The sequence below is a fragment of the Ochlerotatus camptorhynchus genome, unplaced genomic scaffold, assembly GCF_037179485.1.
Source record: "Ochlerotatus camptorhynchus isolate MF236.1 unplaced genomic scaffold, CSIRO-AGI_Acam_v1.1 ptg000697l, whole genome shotgun sequence".
Lineage (NCBI taxonomy): Eukaryota > Metazoa > Arthropoda > Insecta > Diptera > Culicidae > Ochlerotatus > Ochlerotatus camptorhynchus.
This window is the reverse complement of record NW_027041173.1, coordinates 181,852-199,279: the sequence shown is the minus strand read 5'-3', so window position 1 is coordinate 199,279 and position 17,428 is coordinate 181,852. Positions and strand designations below refer to the sequence as shown.

Genomic DNA, 17,428 nt, shown 5'->3' with positions numbered 1-17,428 from the left:
GATGATGAGAATGATCCATCATCCAAGAAAAATTCTAGTAAACTTTCCCGGCTTAATGCCAAGAAGGATAAGATTCCCCCTATTGTGATAACACATTCCGATTTCCATGCTCTTCGCATGGAACTTTTGAACTTCGTGAAAGTTAAGTTTTCACTACAAATTGGACGTCGGGGTATTGGCTGAAACCTTGGACGGATTTAAATGTATTCTCAAGTATCTTACTGAGAAGCAGCACAAATTTTTTACTTACGACACCAAAACTGAACGTGTGTTAAAAGTTGTCATGAAAGGGCTGCCCAGTGGTGAATCCCTGGATCAGATCAAAGATGAACTGTCAAAATTACTTGGAGTTGTGCCACTCCAAGTAATCAAAATGAAAATGAAATCCCGCGATTCGCACAACGGGATTTATAATGATTTTTATTTAGTTCACTTCAATTATAGTGAACTGAAAAACCTTAAGGCATTAAAAAAAGCTAGCCTTATGCTCCATGTCCGAGTGAAGTGGGATCACTTCAAGAAGACTGGAGGAAATTTCCAAAACCACATTCAGTGCCGTAAGTGCCAGGGATGGGGTCACGGAACTAAAAATTGCTACATGCCAACTAAATGCATGGATTGTGGTGATTCCTCTCACGCAAAGGACGACTGTCCTATGAAGGAAGATCCTAAGAAATTTAAATGTTCAAATTGTGGTTAAAACCACAAATCCAATTTTTGGGAATGGTAGGTAGGAAACGCTCTACGTTTCCGATCAGGTACAAATTACTCTGCTGTTAACAACAGTCGGCGAGCAACAAGTTCTATATTCGTACCCGTAGGTACAAATAACACCCCTGTTTCAAATTTTTCATCTATACCTACTCCCCTCTCTGCTAACAATGTTCAGCGAGTTAATTGAGCTACCTATGTTGCTATTGTAGAAATTGTAGGGGTAGAAATCAAAATACTAGCAACGTAATTCTAACGGAAATTTTTACGATTTTGACTTAGGAAGCATTACTGCCCCTAAAATGAAATTTATACTGAAATCATTAATTGACATGATTTCTGATATGCTTAAATCTAACTTCATGTTTGATGCTATTCAAACTGGAGTAAAATTTGCAAACAATATTATCATGACTTTTAAATTCAGTAATGGATTTTAAAGCATTAAATATTTTAAATTGGAATGCTCGATCTCATAAAGATAATGAAGACGAGCTATTAAACTTTTTAAGAGTTCATAACGTGCATATTGCCGACCATAAGGTTAAGAAGGACGCAAATTATTTCATTTATAGAAATGATCGTCTTGATGGACCCTGTGGTGGCGTTGCCATCATTGTTCATAGACGAATCAAACATAAAATTCTTTCTTCATTTGAAACCAAAGTTTTTAAAACTTTGGGAGTTTCTGTTGAAACATAATTTGGACAACTTACGTTAATAGCTGCCTATTTACCATTCCAATGCGTAGGCCAGCGAAAGAATGTTCTCAAGGGTGACCTTGAGAAACTTACCCGTCATAGGTCTAAATTCTTCATTATTGGTGATTATGATGCAAAACACCGCTCATGGAAGCAATTCCAATGGTAATATTCTGTTTGATGATTGTTTGCAGGTTATTACACTATTCAATATCCAAGCAGCCCAACATGCTTTTCTTCTGCAAGAAATCCCTCAACTATTGATTTGGTTTTAACTGATTCATGTCGACTTTGTAGTCATTTGGTAACTCATGCTGACTTCGGTTCTGATCACCTTCTAGTAACTTTTGAAATATCCCAAGAAATAATTTGTAATCCTTACAGCTCTACTTTCAATTACCATAGAGCTAATTGGGAGCAATATCAAACATTTATGGAATATAACTTCGATCCAAACTCCTTTTCAAACCAAAGATGAAATTAATTATGCTCTTGAATCTCGGATTACTTCTATAGTTGAAGCAAGAGCTGCCTCAGTACCAAAATGCGAGGTTAAATTCGATTCAATTATAAAAGACGACCATCTTAAGCTCTTGATCCGTTTTAAAAATGAACACCCCAGACAATTTCAAAGAACACCCCAGCAAACCACAAATCGTATAAGGATGTTCGTTTAAAATCTTATAAATATCCAAATCAAGTTGAAGTTGCATAAGATGCAATTCCAAATTGGTTGAAATTGTTTAAGATGAAACATTATGATTCAATTATAATCCTCTTTGCGAGATTATATATGAGTTCGTTTGATGTCAATAAGGAATTAATTAACGCGTTCTATTTTAAAAATGTTGATGATCTTTTATATGTGTACATAAGATGATTCAGTCATATTGTCAAAACAAAATATTGGACTATAACAAACAAAAAGTAACAGCCAATTGTTTCCAATATTCATGAGCTTCCTCACATTCAGCCAATGACTATCGGAATTTACTATGGAGCGTGTAAACCTGTAGATGGTGATGAATTTTTGTCTCCGATGATACTAGAGCTAATGCTACAATTTTTAGATTCTAGAGTACTCATAAATAACCACCGGATTTCATTGAAAATTCGAGCATTTATAAAAAGCGTTGAAAACTTAAACGGGAAACATAGATTAAATGCACTACCAAGGGGAAATATTCTCCAGATACGAGAGCCATGGTGTTTTCATGGTAATGCGGAAATTACTCCATGCATGGCGAACTGGATCGATGACTAAAAAAGTTAAATGGAGTGTCAAAGAATAGAAAGAAATTTCAGCAAAGCTCATTGTAAATATTGAGGTTTCCAAGTGAAATTCATCGTCGTATGCGCTCATTGGACCACAAATCTCTTTGGATGGGTTTGGAATACATAATTTCTCACAACTATGTAGGTGTAGCTCTGCTAAAATATCACCTACCTTCCAGATATAAAGAGCACTTCACGCCAACCAACCAAACCCTAATTTGTACTCATTGCTATTTCTCTGGGAACCATGTTTGTTGCAAATTAAAATAGTTCATTAAGAATCACATTAGTGCACAGTTGAAATTATTTAAGATAATTAGTCATATATAATGCAGAACAAGATTGTATAATTCAATCTGCACTGCTCTAAGCAGTTTCAGCTAGAGAAGGAATGATATCATATAATACACCAAATCGAATTAGATTTAATCACGTATACAAGCGATGAAATTTATTGCTCCGAATATACGTGCTCATATGCCAACGAGGATCGCAGCAGGACTACGGAGCTAAAGATCTTTGGTTCGAAACTAGGTATTGCAGGTAATATTGACTTTAAGCTTTAAATATGTTCATCTTTTCAAAAGATAACTCATTATATTTAAATTTCCAACTTATATTCAAACCAATATCACCAGGTACCACCAACAATAGAAAATTGATGGTTCCTTTAAAAGGTATTTATTCATGCTGTTTGCCATAATTTTAGAGATGTTAATTGGAAATTTAAAAAAAAAAATTAATTAAGTTATTGGCATATACAAAATCATATTAGATGCAATATTAAGTTAAACATGAAGTTGTATGAAGTATCCTATTGAATCATATGAAACCATACAATGTAGGAGTATTTTTCCACATACACGTATATGGCCTCCAGATTTGTACGTATAGTTGAAATCTATGCACTTTATACGATTTATGTTTACCGAATAAAGATTCACAGAAGAGTAAGAATTCAGTAATGTGAACAAAATTGTTGGCTGGGACGCGATCCTGCCATGAAAGTAATCTGGCGGGATTTGCAAAATCAAATCAAAAAGCGATTCTCTGCCCTGAGGAACAAAACTTTTGAAAATAATGTTTCTAAATTAGACCCGAGTTCCAAACCCTTTTGGAAACTCACAAAAAATTTGAAAAAAAAACCTCAAAAGCCTGTTTCAGCGCTTAAAGAGGTGGTCAAATTTTCATCACATATTTGGAAAAGTTCAGAAACTTGCTAAGCAATTCGAGAGTTCCCATAATTTCAGTTTGGGTCTTAGTAGTCCTATAGAGAATCAGGTTGCTCGGGATATCTGAATATTTTCTCTCGGGAAAATATTTTTGATGATTCCTGGGGGATTTATTTGGACGAAGTAAGGTCTATAACTACAAAGTTTCTTAATATGAAAGCTCCAGGTGATGATGGAATTTTCTATAAATGGAAAAATGCAAAAGTTCAATTTTGAAGCCGGATAAAAATTTAGCTGAAGCTTCTAGCTACCGTCCAATAAGTTTGCTTTCTTCAATAAGTAAACTTTTTGAAAAGATGCTTCACATGAATACGAACTCAATTTTTGCCGATGAGCAGTTTGGATTTCGCCATGGGCTTTAAACTACTCATCAACTCTTAAGAGTTACCAATTTAATTCGTTCAAACAAATCTGAAGGCTACTTAACTGGAGTTGCTCTTCTAGACATAGAAAAAGCATTCGACAGTGTTTGGCATGAAGGTTTGATTGCTAAATTGAAAAAGTTTAATTTTCCACTTTATTTTATGAAATTAGTTCAAAATTATTTAACTGACAGAACTCTGCAGGTAAATTATCAAAATTCCAAATCTAATCGACTACCTGTTAGAGCAGGAGTTCCTCAGGGTAGCATTATTGGGCCTATATTGTATAAAATTTTCACTTCGGACCTCCCTGATTTGCTTCAGGGTTGCCTCAAATCTTTGTTCGCCGATGACACAGGCATTTCCGCTAAAGGAAGAAGTCTTCGTGTTATTTGCAGCAGACTGCAGAAAAGTTTAGATATTTTCTCTTCTTATTTACAAAAATGGAAGATTTCTCCCAACGCTTCCAAAACTCAACTTATAATATTTCCACATAAGCCTAGAGCTTCCTTTTTGAAACCTAGTAGTAGTCACATACTCACTATGAACGGAGTTCCAATTTCCTGGTCAAACCAAGTGAAATATCTTGGATTAATACTTGACCAAAAATTAACCATTAAAGATCACATTGAGTGCATTCAAGCCAAATGTAACAAATATATAAAGTGTTTGATAAGAGGATTCATAAACAGGAAACCTAAACTTTGCCTGAAGAATAAATTTCTAATATTTAAACAAGTTTTAGACCGGCCATGCTTTCCCAAGTAACCAAAAGCTCCGCATTCAACACTTCCAAGTTCCATAAAGTTCAAATAAAGTTCCGACAGAACATTCAAGTTCCATAAAGTTCAAATAAAGTTCTGACAGAACTTTCAAGTTCCATAAAGTTCAAATAAAGTTCCGACCGAACTTTCAAGCCACATGAAGCAATCCGCCCAAATCTTTTTTTGTAACAAAATTTAATGTACGTAAATATGAAATAATCAGTGGCCCGAATAAATCATAATTCTTATACTTATACAACATTCTATCCAAAAATAAAAAAATAAATTAATGTTATTTCCTGGATTCGTGTATTCGGCATGTGATCTACGATTGCTAACCACTGCGCCACAAGTGTGATGGAATACCATGCGGGCAAACACCAATTTAAATTCATCAAGGTGTTGTGTTTCGTATTCAAGTCAGTCAGCTGGCTTAGAAAACTCCAACAATAGGCTAGACAACAGCTCACTTTAATATATTTCAGATGACGTAGTGGTTCGTGCTGAGACTCTCACGCAGAAGGACTGGGTTTAATTCTTCCATCAGCTCCATTACTACTACAACTAATGCTGATAAATCAATACACATTAATACCTGCCTTTAGAAATAACTTTCAAAAAAGTGCGAACTGAATATAGAATTGGTATAGAAGACAAAAACCTTTTTTAATTTATTTTCTAAAAGTTCCGTTCAAGTTCCGCCAGAGGCTGCATAGAATGCTCTTCAATTATGGTACCGGAACTTTCAAGTTCTTATAACGACTTAAAATGAGGCTGCTTAGAATTCTATAGACCACCTTCAACCAAGGTGCTTAAGCCATAAATAGCCTTTTATCAGAACTTTTGGTTACTTGGGTTACGCTGTGCCAATATGGTCTAGTTGTTGCACTACCAGAAAAAAAGCACTTCAAAGGATTCAGAACAAAGTTCTGAAGATGATTTTGAAGTGGCCTCCCTGGTACAGTACTACCGAATTACATAGAATTTCGAATGTTGAGACTTTAGAACAAATGTCCAACAAAATAATTAATAATTTCAGGCAAAAATCCTTGCAATCTTCCTCCTTTATACTTAGATAAGATTTAGTTTTTAGTTTTAAGATTTCAATTGTTATACTGACATACAGGTTTAAAAAACCTGTTTAAAATACTGAATTGCCAAGGCAGGAACAATGTAGAAACACATAGATATATAACATAACAATTAAGGCTGGTAAGTTACTGTAGTAATTGGAGCACCTAGGTTAAAATGGAATGTAATTTATTATTTTGAATTTGGAGCAAATAAAAAGTTAGAGGGAGGCAGTTAAGGCCCAAATGCAATGTGGACGGAAGCGGAACGGAAACGGCAAGTTTGACAGTTGTCCCAAATGACATCAAGATGCCGAACCGAAGTCGATTTGGTTCCAACAAGTTTTCAATTCGACAAGTTGGCTTACTCAGATCGGACTTTTCCGCTGCCGTTGCCGTTGCGCTTCCGGTGTCATTGCGCTTGGACCTTTAGGGACAGGGGTTTTTTTGCGGCAACGATAAGCAAAGACAGATAGCATCAACTTCTACTGATTCACATCGCCCAAATCCACCCGGATACAAAACAAATTTAACTAGGTATTTTTGAATTTTTTACAACACCGTTCATAACTCATGCTTGATTCAAGTTAATATGTTCTCAATTACCTGCCTGAGTAGAGTCCATCCTAGATGTCTTTTCAAAAATACAACTTGAGTTGATAAGCGGAACAGAGTACACAACGACGCGAAACAAAATTGCACGCAATCACATAACGAACTCAAAAGCCAATGTGGACGTCTACAGCAAGTGAACAGAAACGAAAAAGAAAAAAAAAACAAGCATAGAGTATTTTTCACCTATTATTAACGCGTCCAATGCACTACTTCATTGACAGTTGCGCGGAGGGTGCTAAGTGCCTCGTTCCACCAGTAAACTGTACGCCGTATATTATCTGGCTCCACTTTCCTCGGAATGGTCGTGTCACATGCTCTCACTAACGTTTCTGTCAGCTCGTCCATGTTCAGATCCACGCGGCCCTGTACATACGGAGTGCTTCAAAGATCCTTATAGAAAGCCATCGTCTTCCATTTCCGAATACAAGTTTTTGTCCTCCGTACTGGCACAGTATTCCGTTGGCCGATGCCATATCGGATCGCCTGATGGTCGCTACGGGTATATCCTTCGCACACTCTCCAATTCATGTTTACCATCAGCGATGGACTACAGAAAGTGACGTCGTTCCTTCGTTGGACAGCCTAACTTCCAGCTTTGCCTGATATTTCAGCAGACTGTGCCCTCTTGCATTGGAACATCTGCTTCCCCACTCCACTGCCCAAGCATTGAAATCTCCTCCGATGAAGTCCATCCAGCATCTCGTGGAACTGCTCGATCATCCATCCATCCATGAAGATTTCGTTAATTTTGGCAATAACGAAACCTTCGTATGAGCTCGCAATCTCTGGTAGCTTGTACCTGTACATATCTTGTATTGCAGCCATCCCAGCTCCATCTGACACCCAGTTACCGTTATCGGGAAGGACTCGATACGGTTCCGCAATTTCTTCAACGTTACACTTTGTTTTTGTTGTTGACTGCCCCAACAATTGCTGTGTAGTGTCGCAATAATTGAGGTTTATTTGGGTTACCTCCATTACTGTTGGCATGCCATCGTCTTTTTGTATGCTAGATATTTGAAGCCTTTCGCCGTATGATCATTTTGGTCCTGTTTTGTACAGAGCATGCATCTCGGTTGCTTCGTACAGCCTCTGTCAATATCACACTGTGACTCCGCATTTCCTGCACAGATTAGCTTTGCCTGGGCCATAGTAGTTTCACGCCTGGTGATCGAAACTCATACACTTGAAGCATCGCTCCAGTTGATTGGTAGCCCGAAGAGGAGCTTCCAACGAGCACACTGACCACCCAACCTTGACCTTGCCTGTCTCCAACAGCTTGGACACTGCAATTGTCGAAAGCCGCATCACCGCCGTTTGCATGCCGTTCGCTCCTAACGAGGCCTAGGTTTCTCCTTCTTCTTCATTTTTTCCTTATGTTGTCTTCCTTGTCGTTCTTGAGTTTTTTCAACTCCTCTTCCTCTCCTGGCGTTTCCCTTTTTATCTTCTCCGAGCGTGGATTTCGGGGTCACTTCGGTGTCTTCTTGGCCTCGATCAGTGCCCTTTCGGAAGTCTCGGCTCTCGTCCTCAGTGCATCCTGTTCACGTTCGGCAGCAATCACGGCTCATTTGATACACGTCACCATTTTCTTTACTGCCTTTATTGCTCTTATCCTTCACGAAGTCATGAAGTTCATTGATCCTCCTCCTGACCTCCATCATTTTGGTCTTCCCAAGCTCCAGGTCTTTTTGGGGTGTGCTACTACTGGATTTCGGTGTGAACCTCTGGCTTAGCACAAGAATTAGCTCTCCTTGGAGTTCTTTCTGCTCTCTTTGGAGCTTACTGCTACTCGAACTAGCTGTGGCCACCAGGTTCCACACTGGTGATCTCGCTCCTTGCAAACACATTCATTCCTCTATTTTCACTGACTGGCGTCAATTTTTCTTCTTCTTTTTCTTTATTGTTGCTTTCTCTTCGTTTTTCTCCATTCTGTTGAGTCACCCCTGCAAGTTTTGATAGTATCCGAAGGCCTGCCACTAAAATCCATTCCTTACTCTCTCGTCTGCCTCGTGGGGTGAGGAGGGGGAATATCAGATGATTACCTATGCAGAACGCGCTATAACCCTCACTGAACCCAAGGTCAGGGTTGTGACCGGTACGTCAAAATATGCTACGTGGCACAGCAGAACGAGTCAATAAAAGTGGGCCTATTTGCGACGAAACTATTTAGTGTAGCTTCTGTTGAAGGCTTCTAGAATGTTCCTTAATTTTTGGGATGAAAAAAAAAATGAAAAAAAAATGGTCATGAAAACAGCAAAACTTATCAAAACATTGTGGAACTTCATTTGGCATCCCCTTGGATCCCGATTTGAATTGTATATGACATTGAGATTAGCTGCTATTCCTTTTTTTATTATTATTAATTGATTTGATAAGGCTCAACCGAATTAACTTTACAGAGCCGAGGATTCTAGTTCGCTATAAAATACATCTTAAAACTATAGTCAGAAGGTACAACACAATAAACATTTTATCTTCCGCTGTCCAATAAGCCTCCTTCACCAGAACGGGAGCCGCTTCCAGTGGTTTCATTCTATGGCAGATTCGCCAACGAGGGTCAGAGCGCTTCCATTGCAGCAATGGACGCAAAACGTGGTCAGTACTCACACATTCATCATGAAACGGTTGTTTTCCAAAGTCGACGACGCATCGACTGAAAGAACTGCTGATGAAGAACAATGAGGAGGACCACATAATGGTTGCTGCCGAGTAAACAGACGATCGCGTGACACACATTGAGAGTGTTCTGCTTCAGTCGAGAGCCGAGTGAGCACTGAGTTACTAATGCTTGCTAACCTGCAAGATACACCCCCTTTAAGAGAGTGTTAAAACATTATAAAAACGAACGTAAATCAATTTTTACATTTGTCGAACCTCTTAACGGAATCCTTTTATGAGCCTGCAAGTAGTAGAGGAAATACGCGTATCTGTCCAAAGATAAGCATTTATAACGGACCGGAAACACCGAAATAAAGAAACACACTCAAAGCTCTGGATGTAACAACAAAACATGCAAAAATGCATTCTAAAAGCACTTATATCTTTGTACTCCATTTTCACCCTATAACTTCGTCTGCTTGAAAGATAAAAAAACTTTCGTTTTCGACAATGTTTCTTAAATTGACTTCATCTAGAATGTGTTACCATAGGTGTCCATCAATTTTTTACAAGACATAAAAAACTTTTTTTTTTTATCTGAGTTAAAAAACATTATTCTCTTTTTTTGTAGATGGAAGCTACAGGCCAGAATCACACATCTTGTCGGTATAGTGCCAAAGAATGTGAGTCATCAAACCACCACTATCCTTCGAGTGCGATTGGCAGTACAAGCGCACTCGCTCCTTCAACACCAAGAATTGATATAAGCAGAGCATCGTCACATTCATCTCACCATGATAGTAGGGATAGTAGTCCGGAAAATGTCTTTGATCAGGTGAATATTATTCATGAGTTTTATTCTTATCTAGGATAAGTGAACCAATTTTCAACCTAGCTCTAATGTTCGACCTTTTTGCCCAAAACAAAGCCAATAATATTTTTTTTAATTAATTAATTAATCAACACTAATGCAACAGTTATAGATCGAAAGAGAGTGAGAGTTGTTGGTTGACAAAATAGAGAGTAATGCAAAGTGCACACCCGATCGGTACAAAGTCCCATGAACTCAGTTAAGCTGAGTCATGCGTAATATGACACTTTTGTTTGTGTCGAACAGGTTTGGACAAATGATTGATTCGTTTGCACGAAAACAACGATCTATTACTGTTACACTCTAAACAGCAACCCTACGGTGATGGATAAAGCAAAGACAAATAAATCAGTGTTAGGTGCAAGGTTAAACTAATTTCTTACTACGCTTTTATTCGTCATTCTCCATAAGAGCAAAAGGGAAAGCAACGAATGGGGACACACACTCAAATTGCTTTAACTTTTGATCCGTTGGTAAAATTAATTGAAATTTTGCGTAGACATAGTTTAATGTGTATTGTTTTCACTCTATGAGTTTATTTTATCAGGTGCAAAAAAGTTTTCAAAATGGCGTCGAAAGAACAGTGCGCGAAAAAGTTTTGCACGAGTACTTTGAGAATAAGGATCTGTCGCATCGTGCCATCGAAAAAAAGTTGGGAATCGGGAATTCCACGGTTATGATATCATAAAACGGTTCGAATAACGTCTGACTGTTGATAGGAAGCGAGGATCTGGAAAAAGCCGTCAGGTCAACGAGAACGATCACAAACGCGTGGTTGGGGCCTTTAAACGGAAACCAAACGCCCCAGTTTGAGATGAGGTTAAAAAGTTGCTTGTGAGCAAGACTTTCATGCAGAATACCAAAACTCGAGCTGGACTACGTACGTTTAAGGTTCAGAAGTCCCCAAATCGTGACGAGAAACAGAATACGATCGTAAAAAGCCGTGCCCGGAAGTTTTAGGACCAGAAGTTAACGAAACCACATTGCTGCGTAAAGGATGACGAGCATATGTGAAGGCGGATTTCAACCAGACCAAACCTGTATGTGACTGCCAAGGATAAGTGTGATGTTCCCGAGAACCTCCAGACACAGAAGATTTTCAAGTTCGCCAAGAAGTTCTTAATTTGGCAAGCGATTTGTAAGGAAAGCGGAGTGTATTTGGAAGAGTGTCTCCAAAAGCGGCTTCTCTTCTGGCCGGATTTTATATCATACCACTACACGAAGGACGTGCTAGAGTGGTATAAGGTGAATGATGTCGATTTCGTGCCGAAAAATCTGAACCCCTTGTGGTTGGGGTTAAGGCCAAGTTTCGCGCATTCGGATATAAAGGCAAAATAATTTTTTTTTGCTTTATTAGAGAGATAAAATAAATTAAATGAATGATGCCAAAACTATCTTTAATTGTTTCTTTTTACTCCCTGAAAATTTGGTGATAATCGGATAGCACTCGAATTTTGAGAATAAATTTTGTGTGTGCGGATTTTAAACAGCACACCTTTTATGAGCAAAAAGTGATTCAAAAAATTAAGTATTCTTAAAAAAAATAAGTATGGAGACTTGCACATGTTCTCTTAATGTACCGAACAAAAGTTTATAACATCGTGTTTTTTATTCTCTCCGAATAAGTTCAATCTTTTGACATTTAATCAGCGCACACTAGTGCGCCATCTAAATCGAAGAAATGCGAGCATGAGCTCTATAGTCGCTATAATTATAACGGGTGTTCAATAAAAATGAGAATTTTTTCAGTCATACAGCTAGTAAAAAAAATTTTTTTTCAACGAATTCAGTATTTTTATTAAAAACATAATGTTTATTCTTCAAAAAAACGTCAATAAATATTGGAGAAGGGGCCCTGGTCAGTCTTTACGACGCAACTTAGTCGCGTTGCTCTCACAAGAGCGCTGGACGGCACTGAAATCATTCTCATTTTTTATTGAACACCCGTTAGTCGGGCGGACAGAATTTCGGGAATCTATTTAAACTGTAAAAAGTAGAACTAATCGAGCAGTACTGAATTATGTAGAAGTATAATTATCACACCTACATTTATGTAGTATGGTATAACTACACTGGAATCAGTTTACGTTGTTTTTTTTAATCCAGCCGTTTTACGCGGTTTTCCCTTATAAGCCGAAGCATTTCCTCTATTGCCGAGCTATGGTTTTCATGCCAGTGATCGCGTTGCACCTTCTCATTTTGCTATTGTCAGATTGACAACATTCTATGGGCAGATTCGCACTGCCACAAATCGAGGACAGTCAAAGACCACAGGCTTCGTCGATTCATCCACATTTTCACAGGAGAGTGGGATGACGTTGCGTGTTCGAATCGATACAGGTACTTCCGGAAGCAACCATGTCCAGACAGGAGCTGTGTTAGGTGGAAGTTTTCATCTCCATGCTTCTTGTATTGCGTGATCTCAACTTAGTGTTCTACATGCACTTCCACAGTTATTAATTTAGAGCTTTCGATGCCGGTACCATTTTTGCATCAGTATAATTGTCTGGCAAGTACAATTATACCCTATGCCCAGGAAAGTCGTTGACAAAAGCGGAGAAATCATAATGCATGTGCTAACATCTGCATAGGAAATGGAACACGACGAGGAAATGGTGTTCCAAAGGGCTTAATAGAACGGTGAGAAGCCTGATGTGACGTTGGATTGATTGTTGCTGGAGCTGGGGGCAGCAAACATGTTGTCAGTTTTTGATGCCGATGTCGAGTGGATACCGCTGAACGGAGGATCCGTTAGAGATGGAGTGCGTATTTGCCGGCAAAACTGGTGACGAACTGGAAACGGCACCAAATAGCGGGCGAATTTCCAGAACTAGTGGTTCATAATGCCGAAACCTTATGGCTGCTGACGGAGGAACTGCACCGATGTCGCTACCACTCGTTGTCTAAAGTGACGCTTAAAGCACGCACATACTCAACTAATTCTATGATTTTTCAATCTACGCATTTGCTACTTATTTCCAACATAACTGGAAAAAGGATACCATCGAATACGTAATGGTGCAGATATATTGACAAACCGTTGCGGTGTTGTTGCAGTGTAATACAAATCATAAATTCTAATATAAGCTCATCTGCAACGTAAAAAATACTTGCTGTAAACTTTTCATGGAGTCTTGAAAAATAGCAGGCCGAAAGTTTGTTGCAAAACGGAGAATGTTCAATATTCCAAACTTAAAAAAATTAAGTCAATTCAGAATTTTACACTTGTTAATGGTTATGTGAGAGCATTTTGATTTGTTATGGGTGGAGGACATTAAAGAACTCTATTAAGTTCTTCATTTTGGTTGACTCTATTGTCTTATGGTGTAATCAGTGTTAGAAGTATCGCCAAAAGTTCATTAGCGCAAGCGAGATGTTTTCACTAGGGAAATTACCGATGAAAATTTGGCAAAGTGGTATTTCCCGAGCGAAATTTTTTATTTGCGATTGAGAAGAACTAATATCACCCCCACTTTGAGAGAGCGTATGTTAAAAGATATGTTTTGCTCTAGCTTCCTTGCACAACTTTTCGTTCCCGATATGTGTTGAAATCTACCGCGAACTATGACTCATGAACTTTTTTATTGGTTTATTGGTATCATATGCAACGTAAATATCATATCACATAATCTAGAAAAAGAAAACATCAACAGAGTGGCAGAAATTAAGCGAGATAACTTCATTCAACTCCGCGACGAAACATGACATAGGAGACAAGATCCTCAGCTAGCTAGTTTCTCGATTTTTTTTAAATAGGTTGAAAAACCAAAAACGGTATTCTCTTTCGGAATCGTTTGCTGAACTGTTTCGCACATCTCGTTCGGGAATTTTTATTCTAATTTCGTTCGCAATTTTCGGATAGCTAGTTCTTCAGCGAAATGATTTTTTGAAGAACTGCGAAAGAACTTGTTTTGAAAAGTAACTGGGTGTATGTATCAACGGCACCGGTGGTGTAGTGGTAAGCGTGATTATCTCTCACCCCAGCAGGCCTGGGTTCAATCCCAGTTGGCGCCGCCGGGATGTTCTGAGGCATAACATCTCTGATCACGCCTTCCTTCGGATGGGAAGTAAAGCCGTTGGTCCCCGGTTCATGAGTTGATGGGTCGATAGGTATGGTCCAGGTGTGGGAGAGCTGCCTTCCTGGCACGTCGGTAGCATTGGTGCTCAGCACGGAAAACAAGATCGACGGAAAAAACAAACCAAAGGAAAAAAAAAACATTTACGGGATGTAAGATCTACCACCGATTCCTAGTCTTGACTACTTCAAACTAGAGGAACAGGATTTTTCAGTAATAAAAGGAACACATCTAAGTCCTTGCTACTTTTTATACCTTGTTGATAGTGATAAGTCTTCGGGTTGCCTGAACCGAGGATGATCTTGAAACAAGGAAAAATGAGCTAGTTAGTCTTTATCTATGTGATTCCTAATCTTCTATTCGAGGTTCCCTAGTTTGAAGTGGTAAAGACTAGGGTTCTGATGCATGGTCATTATCGGTGTCATTTCTTATTTTTGTTGCTAAGGAATCCAATTTTGACTGACAAAGGGGTGCGCCTTTGGAGGGTGTTCCAATTCCGAAGGGTATAAATAGCGGGACCTTTCAATTAGAATCGATTCCTTGCGATGAAGGCAATAATGACAACTGTATCAAAACCGAATACTTCATCGTTTCTCAATAGTGATGGAGTAATATGACATGCACTAAACTAAGGACACGGGATATACTACAATAGATCAAATTACTGGTCGCAGTAGTGTTAAGTCCCGAACAAAGGAAGAAAAAAAAGAAGAGCGAACTCAATAGACTGTCCAAGAGTTCAAAGCTCTTCAAAAAAATCTAAAAAGATACCAGAATTCTCGAAAATTATCGTAAACACCCAAGAATTCAGTATGATCATTCTTATGAAAATATTCAACAGCTCAACACGCCACAGGTATGAATTTCTGCACATTTCCTTGAAGTTCTACGAAATTCCTTGGACTTTCACAAATTCCTCAGAAGATATGTTTTTCAATCTTCAACTTGAATTTCTTTGATGATCTACGAACTTTCTTGAAGTTCTGTGAGCTTCCCTTATGTTTTGCAAATTTCTCTGGTGATCTATCAACATTTCTGAAGTTCTGTGAACCTCTTTGAAATTCTGCAAAGTTTTTGCCGATCTACGAATTTTCCTGAAGTTCTGCAAATTTATCTGAATATATACACACTTTCTTTAAAATTTTGCAAATTCCTCTGAATTTATGCAAACTTCCCTGATGTTCTGTCTATGAAATTTCCCGAAGATCTGCAAATTTTCTGATGATATGCTTACCAGGGGAAATTAAGTTTTGTAATTTTTTCTAAAGATTGAAAAACTTTCTTTAAATCCATGAACTTCCGTTCATGGTGAGAAATCTGTAATATCAAACAAATATCACTAAAATGAAAGAAATTGCCAAAATACTTCAACACATTTTCCTTTGCTTGTAAAGAAACTAGCAAAAGCGACTCTTCTTCATCCGACGACGAATCCATTGCTCACGATCGCTACGACGCTGCGAAAAAAATTGCCGCTTCGGTATGGGTACCCACGCGAATATCGCTACCGCGGTTAACGCGATTTATTCGTTACCGCTGCCGCGGCGTAAAAACGCGCCAGTTTGGGGGGACCTTAACATGGAATACCAATTATGGTACTCAAAATATAAAAAAAAAAAAGATATAAAAATGCATATTATTATAGGATTTTCCTGGGTGGCGATCGAAGCGGTGACAAAGCTTCCATTCTTTCATTTATTAACGTCCTTTTAAGACGGCGACAAAGCGATCTTCTCCCGTGCACGCATCTTCTTTCTTTCCCGAATTTGTTCCTCATTTTCATTGAACCTGAATCGTGATCGCTGCTGCTGCTTCTGAACATCGTTTCCCGTTGCATGCTCTCCGCTACTCTCGTCGGTCGTCGGGGTCGTCACGTCCATTTCGATATTTTCATTCAACATCTCCAACCCCGTGTCCGTTTCCTGGTCGCTAATGACTAACGACGCACCTTCCACCACTACACCAGCATACGTACTGCTGCTGTTTTGTTTTCTTTCACTTTGCTGCTTTCCTTTTTTTTCTTAAGTTGCTTCTGCGGTTCCTTCTGAGGTTTCCGCTTGGGGCAGGAAAGCTTCCGGTGTCCATCCGCCTTGCACAGAAAACATTTATCTTTGTTGCCATCATAAAATATATTTCCTTTGCGATTGAAGAAATGTAATGACCTGGGGATTTCCTTCTTCACATCCATATATATACCGCGTATCCCTGTATATACCTCAAAGCACAGATCAATTGGAAATTTTTCCCGGATGATGCGTTTAATTTTTCCATATTTCCCCAGCACTTTATCCAGCTAGTTGTTGGGTACCTCTGGTGGCAAGTCATACACACGCACATATTGGATGAATTCACTAGCATGCGACATGCGTACCTTTGCAGTGTTCCATTCGCAAAATGGAAGACTAAATCCTCCGAATTGTATGTCAGAGCATGGAGCATTGCTTCCTCTGATTTGAACTTCATGAAGACTCCCCTTTCCCCACCAATGCGATAAACAGCTTCCATTTTAGCGTCCGCGTCGAGTGCTTTGGCGAAATTTACAATCTCTCCGATGTTTGGTTTAACATCACCATGGCATCACCATGAAGCTAAACTTGATGGTGTTTTTTATTTCACACATCTTGCACCGTAGCAACAAAAGGCACCGAACTGCTAGCAACGAACAAAGAGCAACTGTATAATAGCGAGTCCCGAAAACAAGCTATCGCGTGGTTCACACCGAAATAAAAAATCGACTGCTGCTGTAGACAGCTGTGGGACAACTGAACCCCTAGATTTGTGCCATTAGGTGAGAAACCCACTCTCTGAGAAATAACATTACTTCACTCTTTCGTGCATAGAACTGATTCAGCCAACTCGATTAAGCTCAGAACTTCAGCAAACGTAGTTTGAACGATAAGGAACAACTTTGCTGAAGACAACCTCGCGATTAATTAATTATGTGCATTGTGCTCATTTTTTTCAACAAAATACAGCCGCTTATACAAAGTATCCACTAGATTACCACAAAAATTAAAAGTTCATATTTTCCACAGACCAACATCATCCAGCCTCATGTCTTTTGGTTCGATAACCATTCTCTGAATGTTTCAGCACTTTTTGACGTTACACGGGCTGGCGCTTTTAGCTTAATGTTCATATAGGAGATTTGGT

The 17,428-nt window shown here is 38.7% G+C and overlaps 1 protein-coding gene across 5 annotated transcripts in view; it reads left to right on the top strand.

The window, feature by feature from the left end:
* The window catches only part of LOC135714706 (uncharacterized), a 255,685-nt gene that overhangs the window by 80,724 nt on the left and 157,533 nt on the right, over nucleotides 1-17,428 (top strand). For all 5 annotated transcript variants that reach the window (XM_065238100.1, XM_065238099.1, XM_065238098.1 and 2 more), the window contains one exon: nucleotides 9,960-10,163. In XM_065238100.1, the coding sequence (XP_065094172.1) occupies nucleotides 9,960-10,163 (204 nt within the window). The remainder of the gene's footprint in view (nucleotides 1-9,959; nucleotides 10,164-17,428) is intronic.